The 27,671-nt window shown below is 35.2% G+C and overlaps 1 protein-coding gene across 1 annotated transcript; it reads left to right on the top strand.

Annotated features, from left to right (window-relative positions):
* The first annotated feature begins 1,900 nt into the window (after positions 1-1,900).
* On the top strand, positions 1,901-26,689 carry LOC133330260 (eukaryotic translation initiation factor 4 gamma 1). The gene is made up of 8 exons (XM_061538718.1): positions 1,901-1,960; positions 12,153-14,113; positions 16,564-16,914; positions 18,465-18,730; positions 18,785-18,909; positions 19,015-19,202; positions 20,886-22,072; positions 24,206-26,689. Exons 1-8 carry the CDS (start codon positions 1,938-1,940, stop codon positions 26,687-26,689), a joined length of 6,585 nt encoding a protein of 2,194 aa, XP_061394702.1. The 5' UTR covers positions 1,901-1,937.
* The last annotated feature ends 982 nt before the right edge of the window (positions 26,690-27,671 follow it).

Genomic DNA, 27,671 nt, shown 5'->3' with positions numbered 1-27,671 from the left:
TGCAACATGTGTTAATTTTCATGGCATATTTTAGTAATTTATTTCACAAGAAATGGAACAATACAAAATACCCCCTCTTCTATCCTTCAACTCCTGATGCACTACTATTCTCTATATACATATATTATCACTTGGTCTTTATATCTGTATTTTGCATCATTTCCTTTTTTATAATTATTATTACATCAAACAGCACTGGAATTTCGATATAAACTTCCATCACGCCACCAAAATATGTGGATAAACAAGTTTCGTTTGTAATAACAATCATCATTATATATTTATTTTTTGTTTTTTCATTGGAATCGTTTGTAAGACAAAAAGAATAATTAAATAATTCCACAAAAATATACAAAGTGATATTATTGTAGTGTTTGAATATAATTATTATCTTCTTCTTTTTTTGTTTGTTACAACAAAATTTATTTCTCATTGTAAAAATATTTTATATTATTATTTATTTTTTTCCTCTTGGAAAGTGTTTTATTTTTTTCTCTTATTTTAATTATTTTTTTATATATATCTATAAAATATTTCCAAAGATGTTGTTGTCGTTGTTGTGTACAGCAAAAATCATACTATTTCTCACACTACACTCTTCTTCAGAAAAAAAGAAAAAAAATCGTTAAACCATTATATAAAAAAGATGAATGAATATGTTGGCATTTCTAATTTAAGGAAAACAAAAGACAAATAGAAAATTATTAAAACGAAACAAAGACTTATAAAAAAGGAAAAGAAAAGCTTTGGAATTGGAATGCTCTCAAGTTGTTCAAAAATATATATAAAAATAATAGTGAAGACTGTTAAAAAAATTTAAAATGAAAAAAAAAACAAAAACAATAAATAAAATAACTAATTGGTATACTGATTTGAAATTAACGACGATTATCATTACTATAGTACCCTAATAATAAATAATACAAAAACATAACTACAGAACCCTATATCTGCCAAATGACAAATGATAACAAACAACAGTTGAACATGGTATTTTTGACATATATTATTGGGCAACTAAAGTAGTAACAAAATTTAATGATATATTTTTTTAATTGATATGATAAATTTACAACCCTGTTCGATTGTTATTAAAGAAAAAAAGAACAAAAACCAAAATCTCCTCTTAAAAACAGTGTTGCTTTTTATTATTTGTGAATGTTGTTTTTATGCCGGAATAATCCTCAGTGGCGGCAGGTTACGGTGCTGGCATGGTTTGGCTGACAAATTCAGTGGAAAATATAGTAGCAGGTCATCATTGGATGTAGATTTATTTGATTTCTCAAAATTGCTGCATGGTAAGCCACCACCACCGTTGCCTTACCACCGCTGTCGACGATGCACCTGTTTTGTTGTTGGCTGTTGCGCCTGCCTTTGATTATTACGTGTCTCAAAAGAAAATCAGCACTGTCCGAAGTTGAAAAAATATCCCACAAAACCAAGTTTTTGATTTTATTTATTTTTTTCTTTAATTCTTGTTTTATTATTATTTTGTTTTCTTTCTTAATTTATCATGCATTTTTGTGCAATCCCACATAGGTAAAAAGTGGCAGAAAACGAAACGCGAATCAATAAAAACTAAACCGAACTTAAACAAACACAAAAAATATAATTTTGAAAAGAAAATCGCCAGAGAATCGAAACAAAAACAAATACTTTTTATTTCCACATTTTCCTGTGTGAGAAACGACCAATCAACCGACCGACGACCAAATCCAACAAACCACCACCTTCTTCATCATCGCCACTATATCTCCTCATCACTAATTAAACAAAAGTAGAAAAACGAAACGAAAACTAATTACAAACATATAAACTTGAAAGCGGAAAAACACTGTGTGAGAATCTTTGTAGTTTGCAATAAACACACAGCAAAGAAAAGAAACTAAAAAAAAAAACAGAAGAAACTATAAAAAACAAAGACAATTAAAAAAACAATGCAAATACAGAGTACAAATGAGTAAGTAGGTGGCAAAATATATATATGACGTTAACTTGGCGTATTGTTTTTTTTTTCTCCTAAGCGTTTTAGCGTCATATCAAAAAAACCCTTACCCCCTTGTTTACTATCTCAAACAGAAAACACAAAGCAAACAAAATAATGCCGCAATCACCATTATGATCATCATCGTTGTCGTCCCTCTTCTTGGTCATCATTTTATAAGGCAACGACGGCGATGTTGATGATTGTGCATTGATGGCGCCGGTTCTAACCCAGTGCCTACCCCAAAGCAAAACTAAATAATATTATTTATATTTTTTTATATAATCACAACACTATATTTCATACCACACACAACCAACCTACCTACCAACCAGTTATTCATTCATCCATTTCCATTCATTGTCTGTCTGACGACGTTGTCCAACTTCTATTCACATCTGTTGTTATTCTCTGCTTTTTCTTTGTATTATATATTTTGTATATATAGCAGCAAATCTATATACCTATCCAACTATGCATCCAACCAAGAAAACCAGACTAGACCACCGACCCACCAAACGAACAATCCATTCATCCGTCCAATTTTGTCTGTCGCCCCTCTAACACGTTATACTTTTTTGTTTAAGACTACAAAGAAATACAGCATGGATCTAATGGAAAATGTACACAAAATTGATCAACCGACCGACTGACCGTCTGTAGATCAGCAAGACAAATATGTTGCAGGATCGATGGTATCATTTTTTTTAATTGGGTAACAAAGTTATTAAATCATTTTTGAAAAAATAAATAGATGAAACCTATCTTCGTCGTCCCCACAAGGGGGGATCCTATCAAATATTTTTTAAAATTGTTCTCTTTTAATAGGTCATGAAGTGAGGCAAAATTGTTTTTGAAATATATTTGATTTGTTTGTGATGTTCACATTGTTGTGAACCAGGATGATTTTTTTCTATTCAAAGCCATTGCTGTTCCTACGGCAGATCCTATCGTATTTATAAAATATAGAATTTTTATAAACTGTTTAAATACGGCCGGTTAATTTTGATAGTAATACTAAATGATTTCAATGGTATATTTTTATTTACTTGCGGAAGTCCATGCATGGGCGAATTCCAAAATGTTGCATTGCTTTTACAATTAGTCCATTGGATGTCCACTTCTTCAGAAGTATAGGACCCTTCAACCGCCGAGCAATTGACAACTGTTAGTGTTAATTTTAAACCGAATGGGAAATATACCCCTATGAAACTTTAAGATCCATATATCAGGAAGTATGGATTTCCGCAAGAAAAAAAAATATCATTGTATTCAGGGAAGGTACTTTATCAATAATTAGCAGCCTTTGGACGTGGCAGTATGTTTTTGGAAGAGATGTTTCATTTAAAGGCGTATATATGTTAATAAATTGCATAATTGTGAACAAAACATATACTTATCCAGCAAATTTCACCACCTAAAACCCGAATTTTTATATTTCATGTTGCAATTTCAACAACAGTGCTTTAACTTTGGGGAAAACATGCAGAGACATCACATCTAACCGTTTTATTAATCTTGTCCTACTCTGTTTTTTGCGCATATTTGCGAAATACCTATAAAATATATTTTACCTATAAATAATATTTTTATTAAGTAATTGTTTATATGTTCCAATAAATTTAAATTACTTTCCTTATTTGTTAGAAAAATTTGCAAAATTCTAATGAATTGTTGCAGCTGTTTTATAAAATCCCGCCCTTTCTTTGCCTAATTGACACCAATGACAGTAAGAAAGAGAGAGTATGATCATTTACTGTCAATTGAAAGAAGAATGTTCATTGATTTTTAGTTGCATGAATTTAGGGCGTAATGCAAACTAAATTATATCCTATTACTGAAATTGGGAAAGTTTAATTTAGTTAATATATTTAAATTGTGTCCTTTATTTGTTGGAATAATTTTCAAAATTCTTATGAATTTCTGCAGCGTCCTCAGCTGTCCAATAAAAGCCCGCCCTTTCTTTGCCAAATCGTCACCAATGACATTGAGAAAGGGAGAGAGAGAGAGAGAGAGGAGAATGTTCACTGACTGTCAAATGAATAGAATGTTCATTGACTATTAGTTTAGTGATTTTAGTGGCGTAATACACACTAAATTAATTCCTATTTGTAAAATTGGGAATGTTTAATTTAATATTATTTAATTATGTCCTTTATTTGTTTAAATAATTATTTTGCCAAAATGACTAATAACATCAAGACTGTCACACTATATTTATTTCTATATGAATTTAATTATATTTAAAATATTTAAATTGTTTCCTTTATTTGTTTAAATAATTTGCAAATTCTTAACAGCAAGCGCGCCCTTTACTAAATTGTCACCACCCCACCAATGACATCAAGAGAAAGTCAGCTGTTCAATGTCTGCAATTGAATGAAATTAGTGGTGTACGTAAGAAACGTAATGTAAGTCATTTCTTCAACGTAAGGGCTTTTTTGTTTCTACAAAATGGAATAAATGGAAAAAGGATACAATTTGTATACAAAAAATTAAGGGAAATTTTTTTGATAATATCCCGTTAACTGGTTGCACATATTTTTTTTATAAAAAAATATTGAATAACTTTATTATTACTATTGTTGTTGTTGCTATCCTATTTAATACTGACTGACTAGACAGAAGAATATTTATGAGCATCGGCTGCCATACATACCAACCCAGAAAAAAATAACATCCAAACCGCAATACAATACACAACACCATAATACATACTTTACACACCACCACCGCCACCTCTCTTCAAACAAAAACAAAAAACATCACAAAAATGGCAAATAGTAACAAACAATATTCGTTTGTTTGTTATATACACTACTTGCTTAACAGCTAACTAGGAGGTAGATAGATCAGAAGCCGTGCAACCCGCTAACTTCATTGCTTGTTCGTTCATTCTTTTTTGTTTAGATAATATTCTCTCGCTCTCGTTGATCTACCTCCGAGCGGGCAATGAAACCACCAGACAAGACAAAAACCAACAACAGCAACAAATGAAATACTGGTTTTGTTCGAAACATATTTAGAAAGTTGCTATGAACACACTACAATATTAGCCATACAGCTGACAGGCTGGCTGTCAGACAGACAGACATACTTCTTCTCTTGCTCATGATATACCCACTCAACTGCTGCAAATGATCAATCGTGGTGAGCCGCACACACGACGTCGTTGTCAGGCCAACATTTTTTTTGTTGCTCGAAGGCAGTAGAGATAGCAGTTTACTAACGGCTGATCCACAAAAGAAAAACCTGCTACCAACCAACACCACCACTACTACGAAAGAGAATTGTTAAGCTTTTTTTGAAATGCCAACGTTAGCGCAATCATTTAGCTAGCTAGCAGTTGATCGGCAATGCCAACGTCAACAATAAACACAGCCAGCCAGCCAACCAGGCAATGAATGGCTGGCTGGCTGTTGTTCGGCAATTTCGTCGTTCTCTTTGTATTATTGCATGTTCAAATGCAATAGGTCGTCGACGTCGTCATTGTGGGTAGTCGTCGTTGTTTGTCATATAGGTTTGTTGCATTTTATAAGTCGTTGTCGTCGTAACGTCTGTCTGTGGCTGTCGGATCAGTTTTGTTTTTTTTTTCTTAAGACTTGCAAAAGAATTTCACTTGTTCTACATTTTTGCATCGTTTGTCGTCGGCAATACAACAACAAAAAACTTGATTCATACGCATTGCCAGTCACCAGACACACACACACATATATACAGTTTTCTCTTTAACTCCATACTAAACAACAACAACAAAAAAAGAATGTAACTAAAACAAAACAAAAAAATCAAACGGATTTTCGAAAAGTTGCAAAACTTGTACCCACAAATATGCCAACAATTTAAAAAAATTCTGGAAAAGTTGGTCATTACATTTTTTTTGTTTGCATTCACCAAAATCTAATTGGAAAAATATCTTGTCGTCGCATGAATGAGAAAAAAAGTACCACTATGATTGGAATGGGGGGAGAGTGAGAACACACAACTTTGACACATTTCTTCAGAGAGAGATTATGCAAATCGTCATCAATTATTAGAGGAATGAGAGAGCCTTGTTTTGCTTTGTTTTGAATTATGACATAAAGAGAAATTGAACTGCTGCTGCTGCTGCACTACGAACAACGTGGCAAATTTAGTAATTAGAAGCTAAAAATAAGTTAAAATAATAATTATAAAAATATTATGTATGTTATGAGGGTAATTAGCACATACTTGTTTTGTTGTTTTTTTTTAGCTAGGGAGGGGGATTCACATAATGAAAAGAATAGAAATAGAATTGAATGAATAAAACCCAATAAAAATCCCCTTCTATCAAAACGAAGAATTCAAAACGTTGAATGAACAGACGACATAAACAATTGATTTTTTGATGCTTAGGTACAACAGGTTGCATACTCGGTTTTTAGTATTCCAAACTTCCAAATAAGAATCAAAATACATGTAATTATGTCACGGTAATCAACGTCGTCTTCAACTCGGGGACAATTTCAAAGACATAATTGCAATTTTTTACTAATTTTTATGCCCTTTTACGAAATGAACTTTCAAAATATTTCATTAAAAAATATTCAAAATTTTATTTTGATATTAAAAAGCTTTCAAATACATGTAACAAGCTTTCAATACAGGGAGCAACGCCGTCTTTCACTCGGCGGAAATTTTAAAGATACAATTGACAGTTTTTACTAATTTTCTTTTACCACATTTTATGTACTTTTAATAAATATACATAAAGAAAATATAAATAATTATGTAGCGATTCTTTTAAATATGTCAATTTGGAACTTGAACAAATAATTGCAAATTATTTCGAATAATTGTGGTCGCTTCAATTGCGTTCAGTGAATGCGCGCCCTTTACTAAAAAAAATGTCATACATTAAGAGGGCTCTCTCTCTCACATTGAATGATATTAAAGTTTGTTGATTCAGTTAATTTGTTCAGTGAAAGCGCGCCCTTTATCAAATGTCATGTCAACGCCATTTCATGAGAGAATCAGCTGTTGATTGACTGCCAATTGAATGCAATTAGTGGGGGGCGTATTAAACGTAAAGTAATTCCCTCCCATCCCTGGTTTTAAAACGATTTATTGTCCTAATTTCATTTTATATTCTTTTTTCACTTAATTAAATTTCTTTAAAGTTAATATTCTTAAATGTTTGGTTTTTGTCACTGCCTAGTCACATATTAGCTGCATAAATAATGACAGATGACATGTGTTGTGTGCGTGTGATGACAGAGAGAGAGAGGAATAAAAATGGCAGAGTGTTGTGAGGCGGCCAGTAGTAAAGTGAGTGGCGGCTGTCGTCGGGCATGCATGCATTCACGTAGCAAATGAACAGAGCAAACCAAACAAAAACTTGATTTAATTTATTTAACGATGGTGTGCTGTGTTTGCGCTGCCTGCTTATCTACTTCCCCCAAACGACGTCGACAACCTGTTGTACCTTTTTCTGGTTGTATCTATTTCATCAAACGACAAAATTAAACAAACCTATTTTTGGTTTAAAAATACAGTATATGTGTTTGAGTGTGTGTGTGCGTGATTTTTTTAGAGCAATGCCGCCGACAGAATTATTGATGAACCTATGATTGCGACTCTTTATTTTGTTTCTTGACACCTCACAATCTCACACTCAATTGTCATTCTGTGGGCTGCTCTTCATCACATGGCGGTTGAGAGTCAAAGAGCAAACACAAAAAGAAATTCTTCAAAGAGAAAAAAGACACTTCGTCAAACACACAGCAACATAATAACATAACCTAAAAAAATAAACTGAAAGAAATGTTCGTTGGCAATTACGTTTAAATTGGATCTCCTTGTGGTTGTTGTTTCGAAAAAAAAAATTAAAGAAAAAAACATTGTTGTTGGCGTCGATTTTTTTCCTTTCCTTTCATTTGTTGTTATTGCAGAGTACAATTGGAATTTTCTTATATGAATGAGTCAATAACACTGGTATGTGCGGCATTGTTGTTTTTTGTGCGGTTGATTTTCACTCTCTGTTTCTTCCGCTTGTTGTTGTTGCTCTGGTAAAACACAATCAAGCCAACCAAGTGGTGATTGCTGCTGCGGCTGCTTCTTCTGCAAAAACACAAGCAACAGCAAATATTTCGTGTGTGTGTGATATTTATGTCATACACCTCATGTGAACTTTGAAATGAAATTTATTAGGCTGACGTCAGAGTGCAAGCGAGAAGCGATGCGATACTACATGCTATAATAGTTCATGCTACTTCAATGCTATAGTATGTCAGAGTGAGTGCTATAGAGAGCAAAGCGTGTTGTTGGTTTATATCGCCTATTTCTGTTGTAAACTGGTGTTTATTGACTCAAGAAGGATTCCGACGAAGAATTTTTCATATCACAAAATATTTTCAAAGTAATTTTTTAAAGAAAATTCATGAAATGAACAAATATTTCTGCATCGGTTTCCCTTATTTTTTCCAAATTATTTTATTATTATTTAATTAAATTTGGACTTGAGTCCACAAAAATCCCGACAGATTGGTCCACGCCATTAAAATTCGATATGATGCAAAAGAACGATGCCAAAAACCGATCAATAACGGTAAATAAAAATAATAAACAAAGAAACTCAAACAGAGCCAAAGCGAGCTCTTGCTATAAACCATTGCACAACACGCTTTATCGCTTGCACTCGCTTTGTCTCGCTTGTAGCGTAGCATCCACTCTGACAGCTTTTGCGCTATGCCATAAGAAAACACACGCAGAGGTTTATAGCGTCGTCTAGCGGCATATCATAGCATCGCTTCTCGCGCGCACTCTGACGTCAGCCTTAGGAAATGAATGACAAACGAAAAGCAAATCAAAGAACACCGCAAGTAGAAAAGTTGACAACAATATCTCTTTTTTTTTGAGAGAAATGAGCTACAATGCACTATTAAATTGAGAGTGAATTCAATGTAGTAAATCATATTTATTTAGTTTTTAATTTTAAAATAATTCCCAAAATTGTCGTTTCAAAAACTCACATAGATATCAATAAGAAATAAACTCTGTGATGGAAATCAATTTATGTTGGAGAAATTGATGAAATTATATTATACCATTAATTTTGTTTAATACATTTAATAAGCTCACATATATTTTTTTTAAATGTTACACTAAAGTTCCAAAATATTATCAACATTTAGAAATAAATTTCGACCTGACACGGACTCTTGCCATAAGGGAAATAATTTTTTTTATTTCGAACAGCTGATATTGTAATCTGCTGATTACTTTTGTTTCTTTTTTCTTTATTTTTTTATTGTTGTTTTCTTATTTTACTTTTTACACATTTCTTTATTTTCAACTCTTATCTATTCTGAGTGGTATGTATTTGCAGCCCGCCTGCCTGCTATCTTTATTTGATAAGTAGCGAATTTTTCCAGTATAATAGATATGCATATAAACGTGTCATGTCAATGACATTTGATGTTGGTACACACACACCCGCACTCAGTAGATGTGTGGTAGTAATTACCAATACTCTATTTTTTTATTCAGAATTTATAATTCTGAATTAATAATTCTATTTGTCTGAAAACTTTTTGAGTTCCCTAAAACGGCATATACATTAGAACTTTTTACCGGGTTAACCTACTTTATGAGGATCTATTTGACATATATGCAAAGGAATTGACAATTGAAACCCACTGGGTTAACGAAATCCGGTTAAATGTAAACGTATTATAACACTCATTTCTCTCAAAGGTATGATTTTCCACATCGGGAAATTAACGGTATTTTTTTATATTTTTGATGCATTTTGAAGAAGTTTTTCTTAAAGTAAATATCAAAAAAAAAAAAAAAGATGTAAAATTTATTTTTATTATTTTCACCATCTTTGGTATAATGTATTTTTGTATACATTATGAGCTTTTATATTAATTTAATGTAATGACTATTTTTATTTTCAATTTTACTCCAATGCGTTCACATTTACCAATAATACATGAATCCCTTAAAAATTCTAACTTTCCAACTCTGCTGTGACGTTTCATTATTTAAAAATTCAAGCTTTCCATCTCTGTGATATGTTGTCAGCTGTGTTCTCACAATGTGATGTAAATAAACGGAAAAAAGTTGATTTTTTTACTTTAGTGTTCTTTTCTTTGATTTATTTTGTTAATTTTTTATATTAAATAATGTATTATTAAAAAAACCTTTTACTCTTGTCTTCTTCCTCTAATAACTGCTGTTATAAGTTGTCCCTAAATTATACGAACGACAAAGAGGGTGTGCGTCATTAATATCATCAACAAATTTGATAAGGAGCTTTAATTATTATTTAATAATTTCCTTCCTCCCTCCTTTAAAAAATGGTCTCTAATAAATGATGAGAATGATCAAAAAGCGTGCGTGCCATTAATCTCATGAACAAAAATGACATGTTTGTTTTGCTGATGACAGACACTGACATGCACTTTATGCCGCCAAAAGACTGACAGAATATGACAAACAAAGACATTTAATGCAAAATATTGGTATAAAATACACATTTAGGATAGGTATATCCGTTAAACAATTAAAAATATCAATTAACTCGTTATGTTATTATTTTTTAACAAAATAATATAGGATAAAGTCTTGATTGAATTAAAAGTGATTTAAATTATTCGTTATAAAATTATTGATATGTATTGCCGCGGACAATGAGAGGAAGAGAGAGAGGCAGACACATCATACAGCTGTGACGTGCCGCCAAAACATTAACACATAGTGACGAATAAAAATATTTAACACCGAATTTTATGACAACAAGATTTGAAATCGATCAATTAACTCGTTATAAAGATCAATCCTAACACCTGCTCCTAATTCAAATCCGCAATGCACACTATGGTCTCTAACAAATGAGGAGAATGATAAAAGGGCGTACGTGCATGAGCAAAAATGACATGTTTCTTTTGCTGATGACAGACACTGGCATGCACTTTATGCCGCCAAAAGACTGGCAGAATATGACAAACAAAGACATTTAGTGCAAAATATTGGTGAAAAAACAAATTTGGGAGAGGTATATCCGTTAATCAATTAAAAAAAATCAATTAACTCGTTATGTTATTATTTTTAACAAAATAATATAGGATAAAGTCTTGATTGAATTAAAACTGATTAAATTATTGATATATATTGAAGAGGACAGTGAGAGAGAGAGAGGCTGACACATCATCCAAATGTGACGTGCCGCCAATATATTGACACATAGTGACAAACAAAAATATTTAACACCAAATTTTATGACAACAAGATTTGAAATCGACCAATTAACTCGTTATAAAGATCAATCCTAACACCAGCTCCTAATTCAAATCCGCAATGTACACTATCCCCTTCCCTCCCCTCCTTTGTCCATTCTATCAACAACCCAACCACCCATCATCAACAGCATTTTACACCAACAATTTTGAAAACGACGAATAAAAACGTGCTCCCAACCAACTACATCCCACCATTTCCTCCTTTGGAATTCCTCTCCTAATATTTCTGCTGCTTCTTTTGTTTTGATTGTTGTTGTTTTTTTCTTTTGGTGTGTGGGCTAATTTGTGGGATTTTTGCTGTACAATTTACGGCAGCAGCAGCATCATCATTATTATTACTATCATCATCATCACCACCACTGTTATTCCTTTTTATGGAAATGTTGTTGGTGTGGCCGTCAATAACATCATCATCTTTATCATCACCATCATTTTTATTATTATTATTATTATTGTTCTTATATTTTATGCATGTCGTCTCTATTTATAATAATGATACAAAACTAAATCCTGTTTTGTTGTCAGTCAAATAAACCAATATGCACACATGTATCTATGTGTATTTAAATATCATTTTCTTTATATTATTACTAATTGAAGTTATCACATTACATTTTCGCACACTTTATCACATATCCTCCCCATATGATCTCCCCCTTTCTCTACATATTTCTTTTATGCTCACATTCAGTACTACTAACCCATTAATGATATAATTAAAATCTTTTCTCTTTTCTTGCCGCAAATAAAACAAAAAATCCAAATATCAAATACAAATGTGAATATTTGAAAATGATTTGAAAAATTTAAAACAAAACCAAAAAACGTGTACAACAAATAAAATAATACTAACGACGACAAATATCGGAAAAATGCCATGCAACCCTCTCCCCCCACACCAGGTCTTTGAAAGATCCTCCTATGTTCGGCAATCCGGGAGGGGGTGGGAAGGGAATACGCCCAAATCAACACAGCCAGCAACAACAACAACAACAGCAGCAGCAGGGACAACAGCAGCAGCATCATCAGCCACATCATCAAACACACCATCAGTCACACCAGCCACAACAGGTCCAATTACAAACGGCCTCAATACACCACAGCAATCAGCAGACGTCTGGGCAGGCGACCGGCGGTACATCCCACTCCCATCCACATCAACTACAGACGGCGGCGCCCCCGCCCCACCAGCAAGCATATACGACGCATCCTCAAGTGCCCTTCTTATATCACTATCCGATACACCCACAGGCGCTAAGCTCGACAGGTCCACACCATCCTGGTCAGAGTACAAACAGTAATGTTGGTGGAGCTCAGTTGGCGCCCTCACCTCCAACACACACAGCCGGCAGTGGTGGCGGCAACGGGGCACAGGGTGGTGGCGGGGCAGGCGGCAATGGTGCGGGAGCTGTTGCGGCCAACAATGCGTCAGGCAATGCCAACACAAATATTGGGGCTGGTGTTGGCGGCCGCCAGGGCCAGGGTACACACTACCAGCCGGCGGGTACCATCATACAAACGAATCTGCAGCCGCCCGCTGGCAATCCTTTCATGACGCAATCTTTTCAGGTGCCAATACCACAGCACAACACAGTAATGATGTACAATGGTGCACTAACAGCTGCAGCGGCGGCGGGTCAGCATTGTACACCCACAGCCGGTCACACGGGTCCCCTATACCAGACGGCAACGCAAGCGCAAACAAATGCAGCCCACCAACAGGCCACGCTTCACGGGCACTACTTTGCTAATCAAACGGTGGCCGCTCAAGCTCCGACGAGCCTGCACAATGCCCAGCAAATACGAAATATGACTGTGTTGCCGCATCATCGCTTCTACTACATGCAAATGCCACCGGGAACCCGCATCAGTAATGCCCATCAACACTCGGCGACAGGTAGCGGCAACTCGACGGTGCATGTGGGAGCGCCACTACAAAATACGGGAACACGGGGAGTGTCAGCGGGTCCCTATGTCCAATCACAGTACTGTGCACCTCCGCTACAATTGGGTGCTACAACGGGCTTGGCAACGCAGGCGCCCTCCCTAATGACTGCCACTGGCATCAGTGGTCCGCCACTGGCCAATGCCTATAGCCATTTGGCAGGTTCTACGGGTGCACCCGGTACATCTTCCACACCACTTAATCTGGCGGCGGGTAGTGGATCAATTGGTCTGGCCGCCGCAGCACCTGTGGCCGATCTGACGAAAAAGCGCAGTAAAGCCGTGCCTATCATCGATCCCGCCACAATGGAAGAGATACGATTCGAACAACAAAATAAGAGTAGTTCGTCGGCGGCCCTTGAAATCAAACCTCCGCCAGAGGCTGAGAATAGGCCGGCGAAAACGACAACAATAACAATGACTGCGCCACCACCCGAAACAACAAAAGGTTCTAACGATAAAACGACAACCGCAACGGCGGCGGCGGCAGCGTCCGCGGCAACAACGACAACAGCAGCAACAACAACACCACATGATAACAAAGTGGTGGTGGAAACTTCCGGTGATGGCGGCACTACACCTGCATCTGATGCTGCTGGTAAAGATAAAATCGATCAGCAAATGCAAACTGAGCCGGCAGCAAAATCTGCTGCTGCTGTTGAATCATCCGTGGTGGTAGATCCAGTGGCGGCGGCGACGGCCGTACAACCATCAGTAACTGGCGAAGAGAATGATGATACCGATGCTGAAACACCAGAATTGGAACATGATGATGATGATGGTGCTGGTGTTGTTCCCGCAACTGTTCCTGAACCAACCAAACAACAAGTGGAGCAAAAGACGAAACAACCAGAAACGACAGCAGCAGCAATTACAGCAAAGGATTCCACAGAAACAGAAACAACTACCAATACCGATGGTAATTACAATTCTTCTACTACACAAAAAAAGAAATATTCTATTTTTTTACAACTACACCTACAATCACAACAACAACTACTACTACTACCTCTACCACCACCTACCTACTATCAATATTGTTTTTTTTTTTTCGAAATAGATTACCTCGAAATCCCCTAAAACACCCAGATCCCTAAAATTTGTAAAATTCAATACAAAATTTGTATTTCTGTGCCCCTTATATATTTTATTTTTCAATATAAAAACATACATAAATAAGCTATATATTTTGTAATTATTTACAAAAAAATGTATATTGTAAAAAATATAGTTTTTTTTTTTTAAATTTTCGATATATGTATACAATATTTGACCGGTTTTGTTTTATAAAAAAAAACGAAAAAAATGTGTACGAAAATTATTAAAAAAGACAAAACATTAATTTTGTACATTTTAATTTTTGTTACCACCCCATATTTTATGCTTTTCAAAATGTATTTAGCGATTTCATTTGTTCAGAGAACCTTAGTTGAATTTTTGGTAGAACATTTTTTCCATTGACACTAAGTTCGTAAAATGAAGTTGTATTGAGATTTGAATACTATTTTGAAAGGCATATAATATTTTTTTTAAAATAGTATTTTTGCTTTATTAAATATGGAAATTTGAAATCGATATTTTTTTTGTTATATATTGCATTTAACGATATCGTTTGCTTGGTGACCCCTAGTAATATTTGATGTAGAATATTTTTTCCATTGACCTCAAGCTCCTTACATGAGGTCTTGCTGGAGATTTTGAAGAAATTGAAAAACGTGTATAAAAATATTATGCCAAAAAAATATTTTTTTTGTATTATATAATTTAAAATTTATTAGCCCATGTTTTATTGTTATATATTATTTTTAGCGAATTGAATTGTTCAGAGACCCCTAGTGAAATTTTATGTAGAAGATTTTTTCCATTGACCCTAAGCACCTAAAATGAAAAATTATTGAAATTTGGTCACCATTTTGAAAATCGTATAAAAATGTAGTTACAAAATATTTTTTCATTTCAAATCGGTACTTTTCTTGTTTTATATTACCCCTAGTGATTTTTTTTGCTTGGAGACTTCTAGTGAAATTTAGTGTAGAATATTTTTTCCATTTTTCTCAAGACCCTAAAATGAAAAATTATTGGAATTTGGCCACCATTTTGAAAATCGTAAAAAAATTTAGTTAAAAACTATTTTTTTCAATTCAAATCAATATTTTCTTGTTTTATATTCCACCTAGCGATTTCGTTTGTTTGGAGACTCATAGTAAAATTTTGTGTAGAATATTTTTTCCATTGGTCTCAAGCCCCTAAAATGTATTATTATTGAAATTTGGCCACCATTTCCGAAATCTTATGAAAATGTACTCAAAAATAATTGTTTCCTTTTCGAATCAATAATTTTCTTGTTTTATATTACATTTCCTTTGTTTGGAGACTCATAGTAAAATGTAGTGTAGGACATTTTTTCATTGGTCTCAAGCCCCTAAAATTAAAAATTATTGGAATTTGGACACCATTTTTAATATCTTATGAAAATGTACCCAAAAATTATTTTTTCATTTCAAATCAATATTTTATTTTTATTCATTTCGAATCAATATTTTCTTGTTTTGTACTCCACCTAGCGATTTCTTTTGTTTGGAGACTTGTAGTGAAATTTAGTGTAGAATATTTTTTCCATTGGTCTCAAGCCCCGAAAATGAGAAATTATTGAAATTTGCTCACCATTTTGAAAGTGATATTATTTTTTTTTAATTTTTTTCTCCTCCTTATTTAACCCAAATTTGGAATCGATTTTTTATTGTTTTATATTAGACCTCGCGATTTCGTCGTTTGGAGACTCATAATACAATTTAGTGTAGAATATTTTTGCCATTGACCCCAAGCACCTAAAATGAAATTTGGTCACCATTTCGGAAATCGTATGAAAATATAGCAATATCTTTCTTTTTTTTATATTACACCTAGCGATATTACTATTGAAATTTGGACACCATTTTGAAAGAGATATGATTTTTTTTCCAAAAATGTTTTGCATAAACAAAATTGATTTTTTTAATTTGTTTATAAACAAATAAATGCTAAAATATTTTTTAATGAAATCTAAATTAAAAACAAATAATAATAATCATTAAAAGTAGTCAAATATTGTATATATATTTAAAACATGTAGTTATGTATATGTATGTTTATAATGACCCAAAAGAAAAAATATGTATCTTTTCCCTTTAAACACCCACCACTCAATCCACTCTCCCTCCTCCAACACTGTTACCACCAATTTTACTTTCTAAATATATATCTTCTACCACTACCAACACCACCATTACCACTACAACCTAGCCTCCTCTCTTCCAAAACGACGCCGCCTCGTTCCCTTTACCCAAAAAAATTGAATTAATCGTCTAACACGATTCAAATTTCTTTTAGTAACACCAGTGGCGCAAATGGAAGATGACGCCGGTGTAAAGAGCAACAACAACAAACAGCAGCAGCAGCAGCAACCTGTAAAAGGCAATGTTGTTGTTGTTGAATATCAAATGAAACAGTCATCCCCAATAGAAACTAACAAAAACTCCAATAACAAACAACAACAACACCACCAATCACAAGGCAAGATGCCGCCAAGTTCCACCACAACAACACAACAATCTACGACGACAAAAGATGCTACAAATCGATCAACTGAAGATCCAACAACAACAGCAATTCCAAATAAGAAGAAGGATGTCGCCACCAGCGAGGAAATTGTAACAACAACAGCAACAAACAAAGAACTAAGTAATTATGCCAACAAACCACTTCTTCTTTCTTTTTGCAAAAACCACCAAAAAAGAAAAGAACACCCTAATCTCAGTGGTTACAGATTTTTTCAAGTGTTGTAGTTGTAGTCGTAGTAGTTGTTGTTTTGTAGAGTTTAATTTAAATTAAAAATATTGAGTGGTTAATTTTGGGGCTTAAAAAATCGTTGCGTACTTAATTTGAAATCTAAAAAAATGCGTCCCAATTTTGTACGGGGGAGTCTTTTCGTTACCAAGTTGTTGTGTTGTTCGTCTGTTTGCCATGTTTTGTTTTTTTTGCAACGCCAAACTAACTCCTCCTCCTTCTCCAACTCATGCCAATACTTTTCTTTTCCAAAACTATATCAAACCAAACCGAAAAATAAACAAATTGCCTTTAGCAAGGAAACCAAACAATTCAGATTTTTATCAACTTGAGAAGCATTAATTCCCAATAGTTTTTCACAAACCATTTTTTTTTTAAATTCCAATATTTTGTTTAAAATGAAATTAATTCCAAAGAAAATAGAAAACCATGTGTCCTGCCTTTCTTTTTTATGAAAATGAAGACCAGACCGACCATCACCCACCACCATATTTTTTTCTGGTGATCGCCACACCAAGCAGCATGCTTCTGGCGAGAGCCATCATCTGAGAGGTGCTGGACAACAACAAGAGAATTTTCCAAAAGCAGTAGCAGCAGCGGTACACGCACATTGTTGTCGTCTGATGTCGTCAACATTACGACGACTACAACGACGGTAATGATGAGGGCGACAAAAATTATTACCACCCACCCACAACAGTTTCTTCATCAGAAGACAGACTGTGAACCACAGATCTCTCTCTCTCTTGTTGCATCACATTTTATATTCAAATTCACATGTCTTCTGTTTTGTACACCACCTCCTTCTCCACCTGCCAACCAGCCAGTCAGTCACTTGGTCGTCTTGTCGTCTGCATAGACCCACACTCTCGACGACGACAATGTTCCTCCGCATTTTATTTTTCTAATAAAAATATAGCCATCCATCCATTCGTTGTTAATGCCTCAAAACGAGGCATTCTTTTTCTGCTGCTGCTGGTGCTGCGGCTCGTCTTCTTCTTCGTTTGGCTTTTGTTGTTGTTGTTTTTGAAACTGAAAATTTTTGTTTTACCCTCATAAATGCTCAATAAATTCTTTAGAAATTTTCATTTGGTTAGTGGCTGCTGAGTGATCGGCAGCCGCCCAGTAGTAGTAGTATTGTCGTCGTGGTAGTAGTAGTCATATAGTGAGTGTGTTGTGTGTTAGTACATTGTATTTCCATATATATCTATATAAATATATATATATACAAACAATTCGAATACGAAGAGACTCCCTCCTGCGCGTAATTTTATTATTAATTTTTTTTTTTTCATTTTTTAATTTTTGTCGTGTTGAATTTTATTTTTTAACCCCAGTACCACCGCCATTATTTTTCTTAAAAAAATTTGAATTTTAATTTTCAAAAATTCCCTAACAAATTTTCGCAAGAGTTTAACTAATCCTACCCTTGTTTATTCTTACAGACATTTCTACACAAAAAACCACTACTACAACAGCAGCAACTAGCAAGGACCAACAACAACAAGGAAAAACCACAACAACAACCAATACTAAAATGGGAGCCAATACAACCACTACACCATCTATTAGTAACGTAAAGAAGGGTGAAGCTACTTCGAAGGCAAGTAACAACAATCCTAGCGCCGCCGTCACCGCCCCCGCTGCTGTTGCAGCTACGGCCGCCACCAATGCTCTTGATGCAGCCAACAATGATGATTCCTTTATTACTGTGAGCAATCGCAAAAATCGTAAGGTTAACAAGCAGCAACAACAACAACAGCAGCAACAACAACAACATCAACAACGTACCAAAGATCAAAATCAAAAGAAGTCGCAACAACAAAGGCCCCAACATGAGCGCAGCAATTCAACCGCCTCGAATGCCAGCAGCAGCAATAATAATAAATCGCATAACAACAATAATAGAGGCAATAACAACAATAATAATGCATCCTCGGTACCATCAACACCCACAACAAATGTTCAATTGACTGATATTCACAATGCAAATAGCTCCTCAGTTCCATCAACCAATAACAACAACAGCAAACAGGCGCCCCAAAGGCAGCAATCATCATCAACAGCAGCAGCAGTAGCAACTAAGGAACCTCAAACTACTAGCACCACCACAGCTGCTGCCAGTACTACTAATAATAACAACAATGTTGATAATTCCAAGACAACAGGTGTAGAAACTAAAGGTAGGTACCCAAACCAGACCTAAATAATAATACATCAATCTCAATTCTGAAGTTTCATTCAACAGATTCTCTTTCGGGATTTTGGATTTAAAGCAATTTCTCAGCCAACAAATTTTTGTAGGTGTATAGTGTAAAGGGAAAAAATATTCTTCATAAAATGTCGTTATAAGTCACCGAATAAAGTAATTCGATAGCTATAATAAATAACCGTTAAAAATCGGTGAAAAAATTACGAATTTTGAAATGATGCGATATTTCCCACAAAACGTCATTATAGCGGTTTGGTGTCAAGGGAGATCATGTTCTTCATAAAATTTCACTATAAGTCAACGGACAAAGTAACTCGATAGCTATCATACATGACCAATAAAAATCGGTTCCAATAGTGAATATATGAAAATAGTAATGTTTTGGTCGGAAGTGTCAAATGACTTTTCAAAATATGATATATTTCCCTCAAAACGTCTTTGTGGGGGATTAGTGTCAAGTGAAAAAATATTCTTCATAAAATTTCATTATAAGTCAACGAACAAAGTAATTCGGTAGCTATAATATATAACCGTTAAAAATCAGTTCCAATATTGGATATATGAAAATAGTAACATTAGTCAAAGTAGTATCAAATGACTTTTGAAATAATGCGATATTTCTCACAAAACGTCTTAGTGGGGGATTGGTGTCAAGGGAGAACATGTTCTTCATAAAATTCCACAATAGGTCACTGAACAAAGTAACTCGATAGCTATAATACCTAACCGTTAAAAATCGGTTCCAATATTGGATATATGAAAAGACTAATGTTTTGCACGAAAGTGTCAAGTGACTTTTGAAATGATGTGATATTTCCCACAAAACGTCATTATAGGGGGTTGGTGTCAAGGGTGAACAAGTTCTTTATAAAATTTCACTTGGGGTCACTGAACATAAGAAATCTCTATATATAATATATATAACTATAAAAGATCGGTTTTAATTAGGAAAACTTGAAATAATTAATTTTATTTGAAAATGCAATACATCTTTTGAAATGGTTTGGAATTTCCCATAAAACTTCATTGTAGAGCTTTGGTGTCAATGGAGAATAGATTCGTCATTACATTTCACTAGGGGTCACCAAACATACGAAATTTGTATATCTATTATATAACCATACAAAATCGGGGTTTTTGTTGGGAATATATATTTTTAGGTTAAAAGAGGCCATATTTTTAAGTTGAAATGCCATAAACCTTTTGAAATGGTGTGGAATTTCCCCTAAAACTTTTTTTGTAAAGTTTTACTGTTAATGGAGAATAGCTTCTTTATCGCATTTCACTAGGGGCCGCCAAATATAAGAAATCTGTATATCTAATATATAACCATAAAAAATCGGACTTTTAGTTGGGAATATGAAGTAAAATATATTTTTTTATGTTAAAAATGCCATAAGTATTTTAAAATGAAGAGAAATTTCCCATAAAACTTTGTTGTAGAGTTTTGGTGTCAATGGAGAATGTACTCTCCATTAAGTTTCATAGGGAGTTGCCGAACACAATAAATCCGTATCTATAATATATATCGGAAAAATAGCATAATCAAATTGGGTTTAATGGATATTGATGTATATAAATAGAGATTGACGCTTTTGAATACTTTTCTACAACAATTACAAATTATTTAATGTGATTTTTATTTGTTTTCCAGATAATGACAAACCCACTGCAGCTGCCGCCGTCCCCACGACCACCGGCAAACATGTCAAATCCCAAGAAATTGTTGAACAATTTATACAACCCTCAGTGGCAGCTAAATCGTCTGCTGCTGCTCCTGCCGCTGACACCAAGGGAGAAACCGAACAAATTCAATTCCTAAATAGTTCCTCATCGGCTTGTGAAGAAGAGGTGGTGAAGAAGCTCACTGAGACCAGCACTAAATCGATAACCGATAATGAAGCTACTGCCATTAAAGATGTACGTTTCGGTGACTTTAAAGATGATGAGAAGGTTAAAGAAGCCACCGTCGCCACCAAACCCACGGCTAGCTCTAAGACTGAAACAACAGCAGCTAATACCAGCAGTGGTGCAGCCGCCGCTGCCACTCCTGCTGCTGCTGCTGCTGACAGCAAAACTCCAGATATGGTTGACAGCACCAACACTCAATCCCATGCTCGACCAGCTGTTGCTGCCGCAGCCTCAACCACGACCTCAAAATCGGCCGCGAAAATTTTACATGTGGCACCATCCATACAGAAACACCCAAAAACTGGCAAAAGTCTATATCGTTATTCTTTGGATGAACTGAAACAATTGGCCAAATCCGAAGAATCCCAGAAACTGCCAGTGGTGCCTTGTCAAAAGGGTGGATGTATAGCCGCTCTGTTTGTCTCCCGACCCAATAATCAAAATCTGCCTCATATGCAACAACAATATCAACATATGAACTTTAACGAATCTATGGATTTGGTGTCGGGCAAACGTGGTGGTCGCCCTCAGCGTAAACATGATCACAATATGACCGGATCGTGTGGCAATATTGCCGGTGCCGGTGGTCCACCCGGTCCCGGTGGCAGTATGGTTGGTACAACCGGTGGCAGTGTCAGTGTAACGGGTACCTCATTTGCCCGGCCACGTATGATTCGTGTCAACCTCTCGTTGAACGAAGAAATCAAATTGAATGAAAGTGAAAATGCCTGGAAACCGGAAACGCTGCGTAAGAAGACTGGTGGTGGTGCCGGCAGCAATTCGGATTCATCCAATAATCTTAATGATAACATTGAAGCTGTGCTCAAGAAAGTACGTGGTGTACTGAATAAATTGACACCCGAAAACTTTGAAGTACTGCTGAAGACAATGGTCTCCATTTCATTGGATACAACGGAAAAAATGCAACAAGTAACTATGATGAAAAATATTTAATTTTTTTGGTTTTCTTTTAGATTTTTATTTTATTTTTTTTTGAAAAAAAAAGGTAAAACAACCAAATATTTTTTTTAATGTTGGCTTTGGTGTGCATTGAAATTTAATAATAATTTTTCTCTCTCTCTATTTCTTTATTCTTTTTTATGTTTTTTCTTAAACACACATTTTTTTAATTTTTTTATATTTTTATTGTATTATACACATAATAATAGTGCGTATAGTTTTTTTAACTTTGTTTGCTCCTCTTTCTCTTCTTTTTTTTTACTTTTTAATCCTTAACATCCATCAAAAACCCTCATCCACTAACTATTAAACGATTAATAAAATCTATAGACCGCCGACCTTAGTCCCAATGAGGAATTCAATGAAATTATTGACATGTTAGGTAGAGGAGGCTATGCCTTGGACTGTAGGATTTATTTGAAAAACTTTTGATTTTTTTTTCACTAACTAAAATGTGTAAACGAATATTTTTAATATAATTTTTTATATTTACAAATTTATTTTTAAATAGATAAATTAGAATATAATTTTTAATAATTCAATGAAATTATTAAAAAAATGTTAGGTAATAGGAGGCTATGCCTTGGAAATGTGGGAATTTCTTTAAAACTTTTTGAGACTTTTGATTTTTTTTTCGTAGTGGAAAAAATGTGTTTGTTTTTTAATTTAAGTAATATTTTTAATATAATTTTTTAATATTTACAAATTTATTTTTAAATAGATAAATTAGAATATAATTTTTAATAAATTCAGCAAAAATAAATATTTGTAATATTAAATTAAAAAAATTAATTAAAAAAATAAGTCAATATTTTTAAGTTGAAATATATCTATTATATAACCAATCTGTATATCTATTATATAACCAATAATAATTCGGGTTTTATTCGGAATATATATTTTTAGGTTATAAGGCAATATTTTTAAGTTGAAATGCCGTAAGCCTTTTGAAATGGAGTGGAATTTCCCATTAAACTTCATTGTAGAGCTTTGGTTTCAATGGAGAATAGATTCTTCATGGCATTTCACTAGGGGTCACCGAACATAAGAAATCTGTATATTTATTATATAAACTTAAAAATCGGGGTTTTTAATTGGGAATATATAGTATAAAATATATATTTTAGGTTAAATATACCATAAGTATTTTAAAATGAAGATAAATTTCCCATAAATCTTCATTGTAGAGCCTTTGTGTCAATGGAGAATAGATTCTTCATCGCATTTCACTAGGGGTCACCGAACATAAGAAATCTGTATATTTATTATATAACTGTAAAAAATCGGGGTTTTTAATATAGAAGAAATAGTGAAACATATTTTTTAGGTTAAAAATGACATAAGTATTTTGAAATGAAGAGAAATTTCCCACAAAACTTTGTTGTAGAGTTTTGGTGTCAATGGAGAATGTATTCTCCATTAAATTTCATGGGGAGTTACCGAACACAATTAATCCGTATCTATAATAGATATCGGAAAAAAATAGCATAATCAAATTGAGTGGAGATTGATGTATATAAATAGAGATTGACGCTTTTGAATACTTTATTTTATATTTTATTTATTTAATATTTTATTTATTTAATATTTTATTTATTTAATATTTTTGTTGAATATTAAAATTTTGTATGTTTGTTGAATATTAAAATTTTGTATTTTTGCTGAATTTTTAAAAAATTATTTTCTATTTTTTTTAATAAATTTTGTATATATATATATAATATTATTATTATTATTTAAAAACTATATTTGTTTTTATTTAATTTGTATTATTATATTATAAGACCCCACCTTTAAACATAATCGAATTTTGTTTGCTTTGATTTGTTTGTCTGCCTCTGTCATATCTCCCAATTTCCTATTTCATTAATTTTCAGGATTAAAAATTTACCAGTTTTATTGAAAACTACTTTCTATATAAAAATTGTTTTCTGTATGTGTTCACCGCCAAAGCCAATTATTTGTGTTGTTTTACTTTTCTCTTTTTCCATTGAAATTGTATATTTTTTAGTGAGTGTTTCCTTTTTGCCAACCAAATCTCTTTCTCTCTCTCTTTTCTCTTTCATCTCCGCACTCGCTCGCAATTCACCGCCTTCCTCACAGGTGATGTTGTTGATCTTTGAGAAAACCATTAGTGAACCCAACTTTGCACCAACCTATGCCAAATTCTGCAAAGTTCTCTTCCAAGAAGTCAAACCGGAAAGTAAACAACTTTTCAATACGCTCCTGATCAAACGTATTCAAACGGAATTCGAAACGAACGTGAACAATGCCGATGCCAAGAATGAAAAACTAAAACCATTGATCGAAAAACTTGAAGCCTGTACCGATCCCAAGGAACGCCAAGAACTCCAGGCCGAGCTCGAAGACCAAGAATATCAATTTAGACGTCGTGCCTGGGGTACCGTACGTTTTATCGGTGAAATGTTCAAATTGCAATCGTTGACCGGCGATCGTGTCATGATGTGTATCGAGTCATTGCTGGAACACGGCAGCGAAGAAAAACTCGAATATATGTGCAAGCTAATGACCACTGTCGGTCATCTGTTGGAGGCCAAATATTCGGCGGAGAAGAATATTACTCGCATGGATCGGGTATTCAATCGAATCAACGACATCATCAAACAGAGCCGATCGCAGAAGGATAATCACAATAAGATTAGCAGTCGTGTGCGTTTCATGATGCAGGATGTGGTCGATTTGAGGGCACGTCGTTGGGATCAGACCTCATCGCCAAGCACCGCACAAAGTGGACCGGCCAGTGTGAGTAGTGGCGGCAGCAGCAGCATGTCCGGCAACAGTGGCTCACAACATCAGAATCGTCGTGGCAATCGTGACGATAAAAACAGCCGCAACAATTACGACCGTGGTGGCAGCTCTCAGCGTATGGGTGGTGGTGGCCGTGGTGATTACGGCAACAACAATCAAGGCCGTCGCATGGACAACCGTGACAACTACTACAACAAGAACTCACAAAAGGGGCAATACCAGCAAGATCAAAGTCTGGACTTTAAGAAACTGAACTTCTCACGCGGCCTCGAATCGGAATCGTCAACCAAGCTGGGCAACAGTTCGCTGTTTATGTGGCGCACCACCGGCCGCAGCCAGCAAGGTGGCCTCCTGCAGAATGCCACAGCTCCACCATTCGGAGGCAGTGGTATGTCATCGTCCGGCTCCCAGCATTACAGTGGCTCCAGCAGCCAATCCAACTCGGCCAACAACACAATGAAGCGGCCAACCAATCCCTTCCAGGTGTTGTCCACGCGCGAATCCGACAACGATCGTCATCAAAACAGCGATGTAGAACGGCCATCGGCCTCGCATACCTCCGCAAGCAGTAGCAGCAACGAAGGCTCCGACGACGAGGATGAGAAATCCGTTGTCAGCTACTCGGCCACCGAGGTGCGCAAGACGATCAATCTACTGGTCGAAGAGTACCTAGAATGTGATCATAGCAACAGCTTTGCTTGGCAGGCCGTTGTCCTGGACAAATGGCGTTCCCACACGCTGAAACAACACATGGAATTGCTGCACTGCCTGCTGATGGACTACCTGCATTTGCGTGATGTCTCCCGCGACCATCGGGCTGCGGCGGCTGCCATTTTCTCCTACCTGCTGAAAACCAAGTCATTCGACAAGAAGACCTTTGGCCGGGCCTACGATCAGTTCGCCGAGGAATTTGCCGATGTGTTGGTCGATGTGCCAAACGGCTGGACCTATGTGTTTGAGTTTTTGGGCCCGCTGCTGTACGACGGTATGCTGACGTTCAACGATGTGTGGCGCTCCGACTGGAAGGATGATTTCCATTTCACACAGAAGTTTGTCAAGGCGTTGATTGTGTACTTCACCAAAGAATTCGGCACGAATTATGTGCGCGACGTGTGGCACAAAGAATTCAAATTGGATCGCGGTCAGATCTTCACCAGCGACCAAAAGAAATGGCAGGACTTTATCAGCTCCAATCAACTGCAGTACATTTACGATGCGAACGTGAAGCCGCCCAGCGACTATACCAGTTGCGCCGGTCTCACTGTGGACAAGAAAGTCAAGCGATTGGCGACACTGCTCAAGGGCCAGCGGGACAATTGCGATTTAGCCATAGATTATATCAATACTAATGTAAATATTAATGACGAATTTTTAAGACAATTTGCACGTTTCCTCTGCTGTGATTATGCCACTGTGCTGGCGGCGACGACGAGTAGCAGTAGTAGTACAAAGAAAGATAGCAGCAGTAGTGCGAAAACACCACAAGTCAATGCTGAGAAATTCCGCAAAATCTGTGTACCGATGTTGCGTTTGTGCATCGATGCTCAGGAGAAATATGAATTGGCGTGTTTGGATGCCGTACACGATGGTTTGCAGTATGAGTATTCAGATTATGCGGCTGTCGATGATATAACCTGCAATATCTTTGATTTATTATACGATTCAGAGGTGATACCCAAGGAATCGCTGGACAAATGGTATAGACAACGTATAGCGAGTAGTAGTAGTGGTGGTAGTGAGGCGTCTAAATCAAAATCACGTCAACAACAACAACAACTGAGTGCTAAATTCCAGGCCTATTTACAAAAAATGCTTTAACAAGGAGGAGACCAATTAGGAGGAGGTTGTTATCAACAACACCGCCGCTGCTGCTGCCGCCAATGCTGCTGCTCAATAATCAATAACACCACCACTACAACATCTTTGTTACCTAAGGAATTAATTATTAAGGTGTATAACGACGAGACAACAACAACAAGGAGAAGAACAACCTATAACAACAACAATAGCAACGACTACAGGAAAAGTCCCCAAATAGACTGCAAACAAAATTAAAAAAAAAAATTAATTAAAATTTTTTAGTTGAAAAAAAAAAACAACATCATAAAGAAATCAAAAACAATTACTATATTGATAGAATTAATGAAGAAAAAAAAAACAAATTCAAAACCCAAAATTTACTGACGCACACACACACTGCTCCATATTGATGTGATCCTCCATCCCCACCCCCCTTTACTTTGCATTTTGACAAGAAGCGGTATAAAAACTCCCAAGGCAGGATCCTTAACAGAAAACCAACAACAAGAACAATAACATGAATTCCTAAATGTCGAAAAAAAATTAATAATCGTGAGAATTTATTTGAAAAATATTGAAATAGCTTGGCCTCTGCAGCAAGGTTTTTTTCATAATAATAATTATTACTCCATACCTTAGCCAGCCAGCCAGCCAGCCAGCTCAAGGAAATAAGAAGAAGCATTGTTGTTGTATTTGAATTTGAATGAATATATAAATAATATGAATGATTATGATTGAACGAACGAAGAAAACAGTTTCAAAATTTCCATAGAAACAAAAAAATTGGAAGTAAAATAAAAAAAGAAAAGAGAAAAAAAGAAAAACGAGTTTTTCATTTATGCACGCACCAACGGGCCAAACCGAACGACAGATAGAGCAAGCAGCCGTGCCAGCCAGCCAACCAACCCTCCCAACATCAACCTACCACCAAACACCTGCGTTTTAAATTTAACCCTTTTTTCAATCAACGACAAAAGAAATTAGTCCAAAATTTTGTTTA

Source organism: Musca vetustissima, unplaced genomic scaffold (genome assembly GCF_032173495.1).
Source record: "Musca vetustissima isolate MV318-11 ecotype Yass unplaced genomic scaffold, APGP_CSIRO_Mvet_v1 utg6823, whole genome shotgun sequence".
NCBI lineage: Eukaryota > Metazoa > Arthropoda > Insecta > Diptera > Muscidae > Musca > Musca vetustissima.
Note: the sequence above shows the minus strand (reverse complement) of the source record. Positions and strands in the feature narration are given on the sequence as shown.